Consider the following 20,084-nt stretch of genomic DNA (forward strand, 5'->3'; position numbering starts at 1 on the left):
ATATGTAAGCTTTCAAGATTATGTGCAGTGAATATATATTTTTTTTAACCTAGCAACTTTCTACACACTACTGATCCACAATTGTTTATGTGCAAGATACAGATAGGTTCTGCTATTGTCTCTTTGAGTCACAGTATGAGAACTGAGCTAAGTCACAGCTTCTCTCTCAAGACCATCCATAGGAACATTTTCGTAGATCAGTTGATACATTACTTGGAAATATTACTGCAAAATGCTAGGATTCCATGATAATAGTGTTGGAATATCTAACTCTTCCAAACTTCTGATCAAGAAAAATCCTTACTGTATGCTGAAAAAGCTAAAGTGACAACTAAATTTCAGTTTCAGAGGATTTCCTGACACTCTAGAGGTCATTGGTAATTCATCTTTAAAAAAAAAAGTAATCTTTTCTCACAAAGCTTGTACTGTCAGATACTTGTCCTAGAAAAAGGAACCACTTAACTGTTAAAAAGTGATAGGTGCACAGATCCCGTATAAACTAGCCTCATATTGCACACTGCAAATCAAGTTTTGTTAATTTTTCAGGATGTTTCGCTTCAAGTTTCAGAGTCTGGAAGCTCACACTGCATATCTGCAGAGAATGATAGGTGATTCAGAGAAGATTTAGGGAAAATCAAGAGTGAAACTTCTAGTCAATCTAGTCAATTAATGTTGAACTTCATTCTTCCAAAGAAAATAACTATAAATTAATTTATAATATAAAATGAAAGAATATATTATCATTTAAGTCACCCGTTGGTAAAATAAATTGTCCTTATCATAAACTTCATATTTTTCCTTCTCTTAGTATAATATGTATTTTTAAGACTACACGAGCATTTTTGTCCAACAGTATTCACTGCTTTGTTGTGATACAAGTTTGATCAGAATCTCATCTTTAAATCCTAGTTGGACCACACTACAGAGGTAGAGGGATAGAGAAGCGCTCATTCATCCATATCATGAAGACAGAACTTTGAGATGGTGGTGGAAGAACACGGTTGCCTCACAATAAAACACCTGTTCAAATAAGTCATCTGGATATATTTATTCCCATAGAAACAAAGAAAAATAAAAACAAGACCCCGTGAAAACTTTTTATCTATTACATATTATATTTTACAGAGTGGCATTGATTCTAAAACTGGACACGTGGAAAATATGTTTATTTTACTAGGTGACAAGTAAAGTAAAATCTGAAATTTCAGCAGAATAATCACTATTGATTCTAAAATTTTAAGAAACTCCTGGGGAAGGGAAGTTTTCTTTCTCAGTACAGGAAAAGCTGGCAGCTATAAGTAAGTCTCCTTGACTTTATTTCAACATGTAAAATCTTGTATGCTCAAATAGGCATCTAGCATCAGAAGCAACGCCTTTAATACTCCAAAAGACAGCTGTGCGGAATTTTCACATTAGAAAAAATATCCAAAAGGGTAAACATGAAATTACAGGCCCCAAATAATGTCGTGGAGTACTCCAGTTTGTCTTAGAGCTTGCATTACAGATTTTCTAACCCTGTGTAAGAACCATGTAAGAGGAAATGAATGTGCTGAGAGCAGGTAGTGTTGAAATGAGAAGAGAAGTAAAACTGCAATACAATGTTTCCAAACCTGCACCTTCACATTTGAAGAAAGCTGAGGAGATGTGACAAGAGCATGTTCTTCTCTAAAATATATTAAATTTTACAGAAATTAAATTAATAGAGATAGAACTAAACCCTTCTTCAAAATACTATGTTTTCAAATGAAGGCATTGTAATTGGAATTGTCACTTTCTTTTCAGAAAGGAAAAAAAGAGACAAGCTTAAAGTAAAGCTATTTCCTTCATTACAGAGAGAGTGACTTCAAGAAGGGAAAGGCAAAAGTGTGCTATTTTTCTGTCTGCCAGGTATAAGACAGCCTGGAAAAGATTTTCCATAGTACTGGATGTTTTTAACTAAATGTAAATGTCTAACTTATTTATTTAAAATAATTTGTAACCTTCTTACTTTGGAAGCTTATGAAGCAATTGAACAACCATTATGATAATGGCAAGAACTAAAACCAGGTTAACTCAAAAAGGAATTTTATTAAGTGCTGAAAATTTTTAGTCTGCTTTTGTTCCCCATAAGACCTTTATCAATGTATGAAGTGTTCAGCTTGAGACAAATGTATGTTTTACTAATGTGCACCAGTGCTATTCTTTACTAGTATAAATCCCAACAGATAATTTGGGGATTCTTTTCTATTTTTTAAGAGAAAAAAAAATCACTGAGATTAGTGAGAAATTAGAGAAAAAAATCACTGGAAAATATATTGACTCTTCTACTTGTATATCTTGTATACTATTGTTCAGTAATTTGAATGTCTTCTCCTTTCATTTTCTCATAAATGCATTTGAAATAGGAAAGCCTGATACATCATCCCAGTGTACAGTGAAATATAATGCTAACTGAAATCCTTATATTTTGGTCCAAAAAGAAAGATGAGGGCATGATCATCATCATATCTTCTTTGAGATACTGCCCTCGCATAAGTTTAACTAGAACAATCTTTGCAAGTAGGTCTTTTCATGATCACTTGCAGAGATAACACTAGAAAAGAACTGGCAGGTTGTCTGTCAAAGGCTGTTGCTCTCAAGCCATATTTTTGAAGTTAAAATACAATACACCAGCCAAAGTAATGATTCTAGAAAGTGTGACAGTTAAATACAGCTAATTTTTTTTTATTTCTTTGAAAATATCAACTTTTTTTTGCCAGCTAGCATTAGAAATTACATTTTTCTAAAATTAATTGTAAAGCTTTCTCTAATGCACATTGAACTTTTGCTTTTTTCAAAACTAGAGAAATAGGGAGACTATTATGACTAATTGAGAAATTATAACTGTTTTCTAGCTAGTACATTTACTTAGGATGTAATTGTCAGTCCTGTCTTCTGTTTGATTACAAGGAGAAAAGACAAAACACTCACACAAAAATGCACAAGAAGATATGTAAAAGAATGACGTATCGTAATTTTGTAAGATCTTTGTACATCCAGATTACTCTAAGAGTTATCTTCAAATGCTTAGAAGTGTGTTGTGGGATACGTACAATATAAAAGATGTAGCAAACAAACCTGAAGGTAATAAAACCAATTAGTTTTAAAATTATTTCCCTTCTACTTCTTTTGTTGTTTTTCTTTCATCATTGAGGTGTGTTGAAGGGTTTTGTAAACATAATATGAAATTAGCATGTGATGTGAAACAAGAACATAGCTTTAGATTAATTTTTTTATAGTCTTGTCTTTATATGTCAAATATAAAATAATATGCATATTAACCCTTTAAAATAAATGTTCAACAATCGAAAAGGAAAAAAATTAGAAACCCAGAAAAGAGATTAAAATTAATCCAAAACATTCTCAAAAATTCATTATGTATATGTCTCTACTCATCAACCACTGGTGATACTGAAATTAGGAGTCATGTTCACTGAGGAAACATGGGAATGTTTTGAAAGAGTATTGAAAGCCTATGTTATCTTACAAGATAAGGACTTTGAAAGATATCTGCAAATAGAAGAGGATACATAAAAAATAATTTAAAAAATAGTCTGTAATAAGAGTGCTAAACCAATGTGAGGACTATTAGGGAAATACGTCTGCATGTATCAAACTTCTGGGTTCCTGATAAACATACTGCAGGAAATGCAGTATTCTCTTTTTGAGTCCAATGAATATTTCTGTAAGATGTAAAATTTCTTCTCTAAGGTTTTATTGTTCTTCTTGTCTTCTAGTCAGTTTTGCTTTGTCCTTTGCAAAAACCTCCAGTACAACATGTATGCTCAATATTTATAAATCTAACACAGTAATTACAAGATAAAATAACGTAAACTTACCTTCAATCCAAATTTTGCCAGATTTTCAGAGATACATGATCTCTTTTAAGTAGGTATTTTATCTTTTTGCATACTAAGTACATGCTATATTACATTACATAATTTTGTACAGAATTCTAACGCACTTTTTACTAAGAAAGTCAGTTTTGAAAGAGTACTCAGCAACAGTAATATATTTTTAACATATTCATTTTCCAAGTTCAGTATTAGAGAAATGATACAATGGTAGAATTTATATTTTACCTAAAATCTGAGCCTATCCGTTTTCCATTTTCTGGTTCTCCAGGATCTGGACACAAATTGGACGCCTGTTTAATACCTCCCTCATTTACTGGAAAAAAAACAAAAACAAAACAACAAAATAAAATAAAATAACAAAAAAAAGAAGAGATAAAATAATGAAGTTTTTAGAAAACACAGAGGTAAGCAATTATATATATATGAAAGAGTATATTCTTTCCATTTTGGATCTTTTAAAACAGAATTTCTACAGAATATGATCACCCTTATAAACTCTGGTTTCAATACATACATTTTTCCTCACTATAATAAAAAAAGCATGCATTTTCTGATTTTTTTTCCAAAAAAGTAACACAAGTTTTTTATCAGATGTATTAATCAGCTATTTTGTTTGTTTGCAATATTATTGAATCTGAATGGAAATGTTATTTTTATTTCTCTAGAAACATTAACATTTAAAGGAGTGTTCATCAGGTTTAGGGCTGTAAGATTTTATTCTGAACATACGCTAACAAATGTCATCTCCACTAAGAGCTGACCTTTTCTCCTTGAATTATAATAAAACTTGAATGCATAAGCTTCTGCTGAGAGAATTGTCTTTAATCAGTATTGAAAATGTATATATTCCCAAAATATGGTGATCTGAAGGAAAACTCAAAATGCCAGTTTGATTTGCATAAATTTGTCTTTCAATAAACTAAAATGGTTTCAGAGAGAAACTTCCTGTGAACCATTCTCCGTATTTTTTCCAGAAATTTGTATGTAACAATCTAACCCTCAGCATATTCAACCACCTATGCACAAAACTGAAAAATTAGCAAAGGAAGTTACTAGGCTATTTGACGAATTCATGACTTGACGGAAAAATATTAAAAAAAAAAAACAAGTTGACGTGAAGCCAAGTAATTTTCATTAACCTTTATTCATCTTTGTTACTGATGAACTAGACCAGTGGATTTGCAGTACTAGAATTTTACTTCCCTTTAAGGAAGAGGTTTTCATGCAATCAGGGTAATCCTACTACTGGATTAAAAAAAAAAAAGTGTATTTTAACTATATTTCTAAAGGGTGTTGATTAAATTTCAGCTTTTAATGAAGAGGAATATAATTCAGAATACTTGGAGGTTTCTCTTCCTTGAAATTTGTCTTCTTGCACACACAGAAAGGGAAGAATTAGTTTTGCATCCCTGAAGAAGCCAAAGGCCAAATGCAAATGTTGTAGAGGCTTAAACAGAAAACAGCTCAACGTGGCACACTGCTCCAAAAACCTACCAAGCTCAGCACTTGTCAGCTGGAACCACAGTATTTTCTCTCCTCCATCCCAAAACACCTGTAATATGTCAAAGGTTGCTCTAAAAGCAAACCAAGGCAATCTCTGTTCCTCTGGATTTCCATGTTAGGGGACTTTTGGGCCAGGAGGAGTCTTCCTCCTGGTTTCAGATTTCAGTCTTTTCCTCCTCCAAGAGGTGCACATGTGATGAAAGCATACTTGCTACAGAAACCCATGTTAATGCTAGTGTTGGAATATATATCTTTCTCTGACAACTGCAATTCCATAGACTACATTTAACAAGGCCATCTTGTTGGATAAGCATTTGGAACTAACTCTCTCTTTGAAACATCTGGGTGCTTCATTATGAGACATGAGAAACTCAGAATCATCAAAAGTAGCCTACATATATATAGAAGACATTGAAACTTTTCAAATATTAGATATATATTAAACCTATAGTTAAAAAATTATTCATGATGTCTGAAAATAATATTATAGAAATTATAATGGTGCCATTTGGCCATGCATTGTATATCAATGCACACAGAAGATATTTTTACTGTAAAAAATAGAAATAGTGTTTAAACAATATTATTTCTATTTATTATAATTCATGTTTTAATATTTCAAATACTTATTTTGGTTTTGTACATTATGTCTCCCCATACACAGGTAATAGAGCAAATATTCACATAAAAAGAACATTCTACTGGATTGCAAGACAGAAGAACTATTATACACTTCGATTTCTACCAGCTTGATTTCTTCTAGAAATAGAAGCTTGAAAATCCTATTAGTTTTCAACACCTTCTGTATAAAGTCTCCTTCCTAGAAATACTCTACAAAATAGAATTTTAAATTTATGGAATTAACAATATTCATAAATAAAAATATAAAGGCTAGTTTTAAAGAAAATCAATAAAATAATTAATTTTAAAAATAATTCATACATATACTGCAGTAAAAATACAAAAGAAAAAGAGGTAAATATTGATTTCTGATTTGATCCAAATTGCAAAGTGCATTTGCACAATCTTAAACCCATTCTGTTAAGTACCTAGTGAAAAGTAATTTCACATTTTAGGATTTTTGTATTCATGTAACTTTTATAGACATAATGCCTGAATTTTCAGTCTCCAGCCCTATGTAATTCCACAGATAATTGTCAATATATTTTTGTTTTACACCCTAGATGCTCATATGACAATAAGCAATTTAAAGGGTTTCCTGTAGTAAATTAAATGCATCTAGGGAAAGCATTCATTCATAGTCTGGTCATGAAACTGGTATCAAGAAACTTCAGAGTTCTAATTCAGATTGAATTAGGTCTGCCAATTAATTCATTTGTTAGGGTCAACACTTCTAAACTGAAGCTGATGCATACTTGTTTCAAAGTGAATCATCATATCAAATATCACCATTCTGGCTTTGCTCTGTGCAAATCACGTGTGCATTAGCATTGAATGTTGTACAACTTAAAAAAAATAATTAAAAAAAAGATGTAAAATAATGAAAGGACATACAGATGAGAATGCTAGATGAAAATTTCTAAAGGCATTGCTAATACAAGGCATAATGTAAAATAGATATTCACTTATCATTATTTTCACTAAGAGTTGAATGTTGGTCATTGTTTTTTAAAGGACCCTATCTGCCTTTGTAATGAAAGTACAGACCCAGTTGAGGCCATACTGAGAAAATTATCTAGTCAACAGCCAAATACATAAGCTTCTTACAAAATACTATCTCTCCAACATCCTCAGCTACCAAAGTGACTTGAGAATCAAATGCTAGATTACAATATGAAACCTTAGTTATCTATTTATGACAAGATTATGATCACTAGAAGTACAAATCACCAAGGTTTTCACCTTCACTTATTATTGACTCATATAGATAATCTATTCTGCATAATCAACAACAAAAAAGATGAAGAGTTTAAAAGATAAAGTTTCCAGCTTCATATAGAATATCATAACATATGAAATTATCTAAAGACCTTCAAAAATATGTTGATAAATTTCATCGCTTATTTAATAATAATCAGCTTTGGATATAATGAGTATCTGGCACTTCATTATAAATATGGAGTTCCTGTTAGAGTTGATATAATTGAAAATGTAATGACTGGTGCAAAATAAGCAATCTCTTTTATCATCCATTGTATTATTATTGTATTACTATTTGTAACTACAGAATCACAGATGGGCCGTCAGACAGAGATCTAAGTGATGTACTTTATAAACACTACTGTAATTATCTTAGTGTTATTTCTTTTGCATAATCAGTCTGTTTTCCATTCACCCAATAGGTATAAGAAGAATATTTGTTTTTAAATGTCTTGATACAAAGTTTTCAAAAAAACCAGAAATGTCTTACAGAACTATTTAGGTGATGCAGTTGACAGGGAAGTTGAATATGGCAATACATGACATTACAAAAATTGAACAGAAGTGTGCTTTGCTTTATTTTTCTGACTTGGTAAATGTTAAAGAGTCTTTCTTCTTAAAGACATCTTTCTCTGAAAAAAAGAAATCATATCTAATACCTTGACAGTTTAAAATCTAACACCGAAAGTTAAAATGTATGCTAATGTATCCCGCTAAATTCTGCAAACTGAATCCATCATTGATACTTTAAACAAATAATTAGTGCAAACATGTCCAACCTAGGGAGCTTCAAAAGCAAGTCCTTTCAGTCCTGTGAAGAATAATGAAATGTAGTATAATCCAACGTATGTTAAATATTTAGTCTATTTTATTTACTTCTAAAATATTTACAATGTGGTTCTATTCCAAAAAGGCCTCTATAAAAATGGCACATTCTTTTTCAAAAGTATCCTTTTAATATATTTAGAGACACACCTATTTAATTTGTGCTAGAAAGTTGCCTGACTCCTCCTTACAATTTAATCAGGACATCGTCCACTGAGACGTCAAGCACTTTCAGTTTCTAATTTCTGTAATTAAAATTGAAGGCACCAAGCATCTCCAGAATTTTTAAAGCTACACCTAGTTAATCAGTTAAAATGTCAAACTTAATGAATAAAAAAAAAAGTCAAAAAGTGACCTCATATGTTGTTGTGCACTTGTAAATGAGGATATACTTTAGTTTGCACAGCATTTGATGCTACTACTAGAGTTCAATTAAAGTAATAGATCTATTCACAGCTGAATTTACAGCTGACACCTAGGAGGCTGAGTATTTATTTCCTTCCAAATACTGTAAATTTACTGTGAAATTATCGACAAAATAATGTGTCCTTCTACAATGCCATATTTATAGAAAGTCTGTCTTTAGAGTAGAACCATGCTTAAAAATTCACCATGCAGACTGGAGAAACCAGTTCTATTATAAGAAATACATAGATAATTACACACAAACAATACACCACAAAGTTCACTCTTGCACTAGAAAAAAGTAACAAAAAAGGAATACACTCACAGATAGAAAACTTGTTGCTGTTGTCTTTCCCTGGAAACAATTTAAATCCTCTAGATTTAAAATCTATGGCCTTTTTCACTAGTTAAAAAAACAAAAACAAAAACATGTATCAGGAAATACAATCTAAAATATTTCATTTGACAAATTTTATCATGGTAGTATATACAAATTAGAGTACTGGCTACCTCACAAGTTCAGATTTTATACCTTTGGTGTGAAACAATTTACAAAAATAAATATTGAGACCAATTTGTATACCTGACAAAGGAAAGGAGTGATATTTGCAAGTTAATTGTTCTCCTGCATAACCAGTTTAAAAAAGTATGGCCAAAAGATTTTATTTCCATGCACCACATAATTGTGTAAAACATTGTCACACACTTATGGAACTTGGAAAATGAAAAGGATTATAAATATGTTTGCTCTAAAATAGCTGTTTCTTCTGTGTTGGGAACCAAAAAGAAGAAAAAAGATATTTGAATATAGAAAATAAAATACAGTCTGCTGTCCTGCTGTTGGTTCTGCAGCTGGTCTTTCTAGCTTGAAAACTGTTATTTCCAAAATGTGATATGGAAGGTAGCTATCTCCCACCTCTCCCCTAAGCCTACAGCTCATTTGTTTCTGTAAAAGTCCTTCTTGTGGACTGGCTTTATGATATACACAGTTAATCCAGGCCAACCTTGTGGCCTCAAAATATCTTTGAAAGAAAAAACTAATAAAAAGAGAATAAATCCAAAACTTAACATATATAAAAAATGTAAGCAAGAATAAGCAAAAACACTACAAGAAACTTTCCTTCTCAGTCATTAAACTAAGTGCCTCGTCTCTAATATGCTTGGCATGTGAGCAGTGAATTATAAATTAAAATGGACCTTCTTAAACACTTCTAAATGTTGAGTATAAATTGATTTTAGGTGGCTTTATATATATATAATTTATTACTTAAGTGGCTTTATAGCCACTATAGCAACTATATATTTTTAAAAAGCTATATGGAAGATTATGTTTTATCTTGGCTACAAGCAAATACTGCTGATGAAGACAGAATAGATTAAAGGAACTACATCTAGGAGAACTTAACATAAGAAGATAGACTGTATGTTGTCAAAGAATTTTTCATACCCATTACGTCTTACAGAAAATCAATGGATATTCAAAGAACCTTTACATTAGGTATAAATAACAGAGTAGCTAAATACTGTTGTTATCTTTTTATAAATAAAAGTATTATTACTAATCACAAGAGCAGAACCAGATTCAGAAGAAAGAGGGTACTACTAAGGAAGACAATTTATAGGATAGGTACAGGATATGTTAATAAATTTTTTTTACACTTCTGATTGGAGACCATATTTTCTTATAAATACAAAATCACTATTATCTCAAAAGGCAAAATGCAAATTTACTTGTGTGTTATTACAACGTAACTTATAAACATTGATGGTGTATATATATATATATATATATGTGATAATTTCCCAGCAATAATGTCATATATTATATGATAATGGTTCTGGGAAATACATTATTTGCAGAAGTGAAATATATGTTGCCACAAAGTACAAGATTTTGGGGTTTTTTTACCCTTAATAGGAGAAGCCCCATCCCCTCTCCAAACTAAAAGAAGTCCATAAACAATTCTAACCTCAGTGGAAATCATAGATCCAACAACTCTACCTTCATACAGTAGAGCAATACTGGAATAACAGTAATGCTTTCTTGTCATTATCTGAGCTTTCTAAAATGTTATTTCTACGTAAATAGGAATGTTGTACTATAGCTCTGACCCTCTTTTGTCTTTCTTTGAGGATCAGTCTAAAATAACTCCTCATGAATCAGAAGACAGGCTTAGTTATTCTTCCAGCACCTAAGCAAAATGGGAGTGGTCTTGAATATGTGATCTCAGGTGCTGGAATGGGTTTAAATGCTCTCATTAGAGACATGTTTGTCCTTTATTTTCAGAAGTCATCACAACAACATACTAAAGCAGGAAGACTGTCCTGTACTTTTGTTCATTTGTTTGTACTCGTTCTGAAACACCTAAATGGCATATTCCTAGTTTATGTACACAAGAAGAGTTCACAAGATGTAAGGTGGAACAGAAAATAGTTAAAAGAGTGTCTTGGTGACTGCACTGAAATCAGTCAAAGACTTTTATAATCCATTGCATCACTTTGCTGAGGCTATTAAATATCATTAGGTAAGCAAGCAATTCCAGTTTTCTAAAGCACCTTTACAAGAGAAGAATTTTACTCTTAACTGGGGTTTGTATTTTGATTTACTGAACAGTAGTTTCTGAGTACACTGTGAAGGAGAATTTATAGATATTTGTATGGCAAACATGCCACTACTAAGCTATATGTTGGGCTGCAAGTGCATGTACATAAAAACAACCCCACCATCACAAAAAACATCCCCTACCCAATAAATAGATTACTTTATACTTGGCAAAATAGTGCTTATTTTGCATGTCAAACACATGACAGTAAGTACTGAAAGTGGATTTCACTTTCCAGAAGTCTCAGAGGATGGATTCATGACAGCAAACTGTGTAGTTGTATGCATCTAAGCCCATCCACAAAGAAAAACACATTAAGAGTTCAGTTCATCAGGTCTTAAGATACCTACTTTTGCATGAGATGAGTTTATATGCCCATTTCTCTCAAGAAAAAGAGTTCAGATGTAACAATGCTACAAATTTTTAAATATGGTTAGACTAGTATGTTCTCATATTTTTGAACAGCCAAGAGCCAAGAAAATAGATTACACCAACAAAGTAGGATACTCCTGGGGAGACATACCAATATAATAGGAAGGCAGTGATAAGACATTAGTATATTTAAAAAATAATCTAAATTTATAAAACCCTATATGACATAACCATTGTTCAGTGTTATAATGCAAGGAGACGCTTAAATTTTTTTTAATAATGCTTTAAATACATGTGGCTTCTAGCTTGGTTGGTTGGTTTGTTTTAAATTTATAGATAAGGACAGCAGGTGTGTTTATTTGCGCTGTTTATTTTTGGAGGAGAAGGAACACTGGTGAACATCTACCCAAATAAATCTCTGTCAATCCTGAATCTATTTTTGATCACATGACTGGATGAAGCATAACAAGTAGCATTGGAACTCTGTGAAACCAAATCAGAGATTATGTCAAAACCCTGAAAATAATTTAAGCATCCATCTTGGGATTTCTGCTCAACACTGCTCACGCTTTATTCGTAGTTCAAGTCACTTTAATAAAAATACAGAATTATTATTATAGAATTATATAATGGTTTGGGTTGGAAGGGACCTAAGGATCATCTAGTGCCAAGTCCCCTGCTGTGGGCAGGGACACCTTCCAATATAACACCTTGATGAAAGCCCCATCCAGCCTGGCCTTGAACACTTCCAGGAATGGGGCATCCACAGCTTCTCTGGGAAACCTGTTCAAGTACCTCATCACCCTCATAGTAAAGAACTTTTTAATATCTAATATAAACCTACCCTTTTTCAGCTTAAAGCCATCCCCTGTTGCTCTATCGCTACATGCCCATATAAAAAGCCCCCCTCCAGCTCTCTCGTAGGTCCTCTTCAAGTAATTGAAGGTGCTCCAAAGTCTCCACAAAGCCTTCACTTCTTCACACTGAACAGCCCCACCTTTCTCTCTCTCACACTCTTTCTCTGTAACTTTTTCTAAGGCTAGAAGGCGCAATATTTTCTGTAAATAAGGAAAATGGAACTGAATGCTGTACTAAGGAGGGAAGGATATGAACAGTCCCAGTAACGAAGGAAGTCCAGGTAAGAACTTTTGCGTTACAGATGTGTGAACTAACATTCAGTCAATAGACAAATGAGAGACACGTACACTTTTCAAGCAGCCAATTAAAAGTGAAATGTGTTCAGAATTATTTTCTTGAAGTTTTTCACCAAAAATTGTCTCCCATGTAAGATAATGAAGATTCTAACACTTACAGGGAAAATTTTAGGCACACATAAAAATTAAAATATTGTCTTTTTTTTCTTTAATAAAAAGGTTGTGTAATTGTGTATATTTCTGCAAATTCATATTTGCATGTATACAGACATGCTACATACAAACACTTGTAAGAGAGGACTAAGTCTGACAATTCCAGCATTTTATACTTCAGGATAGGTACTGCATTAAAAAAGGGCCTCATGTAAATAAGTTTTAAGTATATATATCGTAAAAACCCCCACTTAGATGTAAAATCTGAATAACAACCTTAAGTACAGCAAGCTCTCAAACACTAGAAAAAAAATTCATTTTGAATGAAGATTGTTCAGTTGACACAGTTCTGACTTCATTGAAAAAGTGTGTCCTGAGAGCCAAACGAGAAATCAATTTCAAGAAAAATTTGATTCTACAATATAGAAGCATCAGGGTATATAGCCAAGTGAAGGATATTTATTTAAAACACTGTCAACCTGTAAATTCGCGTCTTTGTTTTGGTTATGCAACAGCATTTATGTAAAGGAAGTGTCCCTCTCATCATTTCTATACTTTGTAAATTTTCAAATCAAATATAAACAATATTTAAAATGCTGAGGGCTAAACCACCACTGTTTTATACAAAGCAGGCACTCAGGGTGCATTACTTCAAGTAACTATACAGAACAATGGAAAAAGTCCTTTCCTTCTCCAGAACTACTCTTACTTGATATTCACTATCACTCAGCTAACAGAGATGGAGAACAATATGATAACAGCAAAGCCATTATTTCAAGTTTGTATGTACATCCCTACTTAAATTACATCTGCAAAAATATCATACTATTGGAAAATGAGTTATCTGAGAAATAAAGAGTAATTAACTCATCATCTGCTTTCTGAAGTGACCAAAAAAATTTGTTTGGAATACAGCGTAGAACTGATTTTGACTTGTGCAGAACCAGTAATTCACTGATTATTTAAAATCTTCGATACATGATGATGGCAGATTTTACTCACAACAACTGCTATTTCTAGTGACAGAAACAAATGCATCATATACTTTGGACCCCAGCATTATCTGTGCATGTGCAAATATGCCAGATACATTATGCATGATACTTCCAGTTCCTCTTTGGCATATGTCTATTTCATTGTATTTCCTCTAGAAGTACATCTGCTGCCTGAATGCACTGAACTTACTACTCTCATGAAAGTCAGTTCCTTTTTTGTTTTCTTTATATTCACATCATATTGACTACACATGTGATACAACTAATTATCCAGCATTTCCAAATTCTAACAATGCAAGTATTGAATATCCAAGTATCTTAGAGATCACCACTTTAAGAGATTGCACAGATGGGGTGGGCATGGGAGGAAAGAGATAGAAACTTATTTAATTTTTATATGATGGCACTTCAGGCTTTAGAAATTTACGTGAAAAATCTCTAAATCTAGTGATTACCCAAATAAACTTCACTGTAACCCAACACACCAACTAATGTAGCACTATCTTCTACAACCTTTCTGCACCTTGAAAGTCAGCATTAGAGAACATGGATTTTCATCAGTTTTTGTAGTACAGCATGAACTTCATGGGTTAACAATTTCTTAAATATGAAGAGCCATACAGAAGATGAACAGACTACAAAGTGGTGAAAACATCCACTTTTCATACTAATAAATTTTTCACTTTTTACATGAGCTGATCTTAGTTTTTCATTTACTACCCACACCCTCCACCCTTTTCCCCATATCCTCTGCCCCTTTAACCTCTAAAGTCCCCTGGTCAAATCAAATTGTATAGAAGATTTATATTTCAAATTACTGCAACTACTGCATTACTACATTGAACTACTGCACTGTATTACTAATATAAAATGATCTAAATTACAGTTTTTCTAGTATTTTCTATATTTTATGTATATCAATTTCTCTAATTTGAAAAAAATAATTATTTAAAATGAAGGAAGTATGGTTAATATGTGTATTTTAATATTAATTTATAATTGCACTACTGATAATTTGGTTTTTACATTCTAACTAAAATACATCTGATTTATACCAGCAATTTGTGGACAAAAGAAGAAAACTGGAAATACCGAGGGAAAGTAATGCCACAACACATCAGACAAATATCAATTATAGAAGTAAACATGAATAGCGTAATGAAGAACAGTTAAGAGCTGCAGGAACTGAAAAAAACATGAATAGGAAAAACAAGTTCATAGAAGAAAATTGACAGGGAAGTATAAAAGGCAAAAATTCAATTAAAACATTAACACAATTAATTTTTTGAAATCAGTATGGCTGATTTTCTTTTTCCCTTTCTTCCCTTCTAACCACTCCAGACTTGACTTTTGGATGACAAATTATCTCCTTTCCTACTTCCAAGTGCAAAGACACCAAGAAGTTTAGGACATTATTGTCAATTTTTCTCTAATAAAAATCTCAACATTAACAAACCATCCATTATAAAGTTCATCCAACAAACAGAATGTATCTATGTGATTTGTTGCACATGTTAAGTGGGTATTTCCAAAAGTATTACGAAATATTAAACAAATATAATTCAGGGATTAAGTGTTTGAGTGTTAGATTATGTTTGTGTTATGCTTATTTCTTGAAACTTTTAAAATTTTCCAAGAAGAAAACTTCTTATATACAAATCTTCTTATATACAAATAATCTTAGAAATGTAGAATGCAATAATCTTACTGCCAAATACATTTACTTTCTTCAACCCTCATCTTTTTAGTTCTGGGTTTCACTTACAAAAACAAAGAAAAAAAAAACCCTGAGGACATATGCACATTGATTACCTACTAGACTTAAAAATATTTAACAGCTGTTCAAAAAACCTCTCTGTCCCTACTCCTCCTTTCCTCTTGCTCCTTCTAAGTACCTCAAAAAATTAGGATATGTGAATACATATTTTCTAACAAATCCTTAAAAGTTTTATATTGAATAATCCCAATGTAATGATCTATCATACACTTTCATTATAATCTTTCAAAGAAAAGAAAAAAAAATCAAGATAAGTTTCTCTTAACATGCTTTTGTTCTCAAAAGTTTTATTAGCAAATTATTTATTTTCCTATAACAAATCTTAAAATCTTCTTTCCTTCTACCATCATAAATTCTCCTGTAAGACAGAAGGAAAAAGAAATGCTGTTTTAATAGGGAACACCCAGTAGCAAGATTTTTTCTCCCTGATTCATTTTGTCCTGGCCATTACTAAGATGCTATATAAGGCCAGATATCAAAAAGCATAAGGCAAGCTGGGATAGACAACTCTTCTTAAAGAAGAAAGGGGAAAGGACAGAGAAATTATAAAAGCTTACAGGAAAGTAATAAAAAAATAGAGCTGAAAACACAGAGAAAGAGAATGGAGATATCAGTAAAATTAATAAGATTTTGTAAAGAAACAGTTAAGTAAAATTATCAAAACATATGTATTTCCTCAAACTGAGAATATATGGTTAAAAATTTGCAAATACTTAGTGACATTTCTGCTCTTTGAAAAGAGAAGTTTGGAGTCATGAAATTTTTTGGAATCCAGAGGTCTCTTGAAAATAATTTTCCTAAAGAAAGCACTGAGACACTTTTGAACTGCTAGATGATGACTGGAGTCATCCATTAAGACTTCCTGGCACTATTTGAGCCTGAGTCTGCTAAGCAATTTTTTTTCTTCAACTACTGTATCTCTTTTTCAGACTGGTTTTTTTTTCTAAATTTAATTTATGACTTACGAACTGTACTAGAGGTCTTTTTGCATTGTTTGCACCTGGTACTCATTTGTTTCTCGGGCCATTTAATTACTATGTATGTGTATTTCCATATTAAAATGAACATTGAGAACAGAATAGAACAGAATAGAATAGAAAAAACAGAATAGTTGGAAGGGACCAATGACAATCAATAGTCAACTGCCTGACCACTTCAGGGCTGACCAAAATTTAAGTCATATTATTAAGCATACTGTACAAATGCCTTTTAGCTTTTGGCCATATGCCTCTTAACATATCTTTAGACAGTAAAAGTATGCTATATAAGCCCTCACAAGAAAATGTTCTAAAATCTCTCTCATGGTGAATGCATATACACAAATAAAAATTCTAGAGCCTTAATAAGTAAAGTATGTAGTTGATATAAATTATAGAACAATTCAAAAGGACTAACAGCATTACTAAACTGTATGAAACACAAATAGTAGAAAACAAAAATGTCAGATTATCCTCTATTACTTTAGTCATGATGAAGCCAACAATTCCTAAATATTTAACAGGAAAAAAAAAGAAAAAAGAAAAAAACAAGGAAATATCATGTTTCTATCTTGTGTCTATCATGTTTAATTGCCTTCTTGTTTTCACATCTGAAAAATATGGACCATACTAGAAACTGTGACTGTACGATAGGAAAGAATTTCTACTAAAATCTGGGAATTCGAAGTTCCTTGGTTTAGCTGAGTGGAAGGGTTTAGGGATCTCCTTTTTTCCCCCCCTTCTTCTGAACAGAAGAGATAAACTTTTCTGAATTTGACCACTTGGTTTTGTTAGAACTGAGGACCCAAAAGGTGCTGTGTTTCACTATCAGCTATCCTATCTAAATATATTTTTCTTTAGCCTATCAAGGTGCATCTTGAAAGTAAGCCTCTCATCCTTAGTTACTCCCTCCTTCTACAAGGCTTCATTGTTGCAACAACAAGAACTCTTCTTGCTCATCTCCCAAATAAAAATTTTTATATATTATGTACTAACTTGTCCTTATTTAAGTTCTGTACATACTGACATTTACTTCAAAATTTATGCTTTCATCCTGTCTTACACGGTATTTTGTAAGGTGGGATGATCAGGAAAATGTTACACCATTACATTACCTTTATTTATCTGATTCAGTCTGAATTCTTGTTGATGAAGAAACTATAATCATGTACAGTATTCCTCAAGAGATCTCACTACTTTCTTATAAAATGATACTTGTACTTCCCTACCTATAAGGAAAATATTTCACCAAATGCACCTAGGGTTTCTTTATCCAGCTAATAAGCTTAGAGAAGATATTCATCAGCCAGCCTTTGACACAATTTAAATTATTGTTGAGGTCCAGGTAGTGTATCTAGTACGGTAATTTACACCTAGCAGTAGAATTTTGGGTACATATAGACTTCTAGTTCTCTCTATACATCTCGTTCATGCATAAACTTCAAAAAAATTTTTGCAAAACAAAACAGTGTTGCTATTGTCTACTCATTCTGAAAGACCTTATCCACAGAACAATCGCATGGAAGCCAACAGTACTACTCTTTTTCTGCAGTTATGATTTTGCATCAATGCTAATGTATCATAAAACTGCACTATTCTGGTCTTACTAGCAATATTCTCAGAAAAGCCTACAGTTACATCTATATGTACAATAAATTTTTACAATTTCAAATATTCACACATACATAGTGTGTATATGAAACAGTAAATTTTAGTAATTATATTTAGTATATAAAATTTTGTCTTCTCAATTATGAATTAATTTGCATAATTTGGGAGTGTAATTCTTAAATTACAATCTAGAGCACTACAAAAAATGCATTTCCAATGTAAAAACTAATTTTTAATATCTATTAAACAGAGAAATAATTTTAGAAGGTTTTAATATAAAATTCTTAAGTAGATATAATTCCATAGTTATTTAATATGCAGAGTTTTTAGACTTCTGTGCATAATACATTTTCAAAGAGAGATTAAAATACTTAAGTAGTAACCTACAGGAAACTCTATATAAATACCTCTGGAACGTTCCTCCGTAATGGAAATTTCTTCAAGTCAATTAACAGCTATCTCACATTGACAAAAATTCCTTCAAAATACGTCTGTGTCTTTTTAGCAAGGAATATTTTGTGGAAGAAAATTATAGGTTATTTATTGAAGGTCATTTGATATGTTTTAATGGCTGTTATCAAAATGTTTGCTGAGTAAAAATGGTAAATTTTTACTCAGTATAGGAATATCCCTTTAACAGCATGAACACATATACTGTTCTGTGAGTCACAGACACAGGAAAAAAATTTAAATATTTAGTATAATGAATGCTAGCAAAATCAAGACTTTCAATGTTGCATGAGGGAATAAAATGCACACAGAACTAGATATGGGCTTTCTTCTCCACTGAGGTCCATACAAGTCTGATTTCACTTGTATGTTTCGTACCTGTAGTACTATTTTAATTTGTGAAAAATAAACACCATAACATTATTTTAGCAGTATCTTGGTGTCTAAATTATTCTCCTTTTTTTCATAATCTAATGTTTAGCACTTCAATATGATAAAATAATTTAGAATTATGTGCCATACCTGTATCTTATATTAAAGAATAGGTCAGAGAAGAAAGGAACATTGAGAAAACAGCGGGGAGGACACTGTAGTGTAATGATTCCAAACAGGAAATGGGAAAAAACTATATGTGTATCACAATTACTGCCATATTTAGCTGCCGAAGTAGTACATTCTTACATCTTTAAATTAGAAGATATTAATACAGATCCTCATAAACTCCCTTATAACTGAAAACAAGCCTGTTTTTTTAAACTTGACCAAAGACATTTTGAAATTAATGCATAGCCACACAACCAGTACAAACCAAACTGTTGATTAATTTATACCAGTCAATAACCAGAAAATACTTCAGATTTCCACTGAAATTAATGCAAATGAAACATAAACATCTGTTTAATTATTTCTATTTCATATGCAAACCAAATACAGTGTTTGTTTTTCAGTTACTCTATTTAAATTATATATTTTAAAATTCTGGAGAACTGCAGCTCTTGTTTCAAAAGGTGTTAGTAAATGAAGCTACAATAACTTATACTAGGTGACTATCCAGTAAGACAACAGATTCCAAATAAAACTTCTTTACAAATCATCAAACATATAATGAGATTTCTACAAATGTCTTGTGCTATAAAAGGTGCTTCTCATCAATATATTTGTGTTTATGAATTTTTCATGTACAATTGATTAACATGAAGCACACAATAAAAATTCAAAATGTATAATAAATGGTATTCAACAACATTAGCCTGCAAAATTAAGCTGATCCTTTTCTGAAATTGTGTATGTCTAAAAACACACCAACATGCAATTTTTTTCTGAATATCTGTTGGTTAACTTAAGACATTCCAGCATTACTTTTTGTCACCTTCATGTTTCAGATATCAACATTTACTTTTTAACGCAGCAAACAATGCTTGTTTTATACTCCAAATGTTGTTCATTATTAATACTTTAGCATGCAGATTAGATCATCTCAATATAGAAATATATAAAATCTTT

The 20,084-nt window shown here is 31.7% G+C and overlaps 1 protein-coding gene across 3 annotated transcripts in view; it reads right to left on the reverse strand.

Annotated features, from left to right (window-relative positions):
• CSMD3 (CUB and Sushi multiple domains 3) overlaps positions 1-20,084 on the reverse strand; it is a 613,513-nt gene that overhangs the window by 346,491 nt on the left and 246,938 nt on the right. For 2 of the 3 annotated variants that reach the window (XM_010404839.4, XM_010404841.4), the window contains 2 exons: positions 8,815-8,892; positions 4,101-4,188 (listed from right to left, as the gene is read on the reverse strand). In XM_010404839.4, coding sequence (XP_010403141.2) covers positions 4,101-4,188; positions 8,815-8,892 — 166 coding nt within the window. The remainder of the gene's footprint in view (positions 1-4,100; positions 4,189-8,814; positions 8,893-20,084) is intronic. The other variant, XM_010404843.4, reaches the window with a different exon arrangement.

Source organism: Corvus cornix, chromosome 2 (genome assembly GCF_000738735.6).
Source record: "Corvus cornix cornix isolate S_Up_H32 chromosome 2, ASM73873v5, whole genome shotgun sequence".
In the NCBI taxonomy this organism is placed as follows: Eukaryota; Metazoa; Chordata; class Aves; order Passeriformes; family Corvidae; genus Corvus; species Corvus cornix.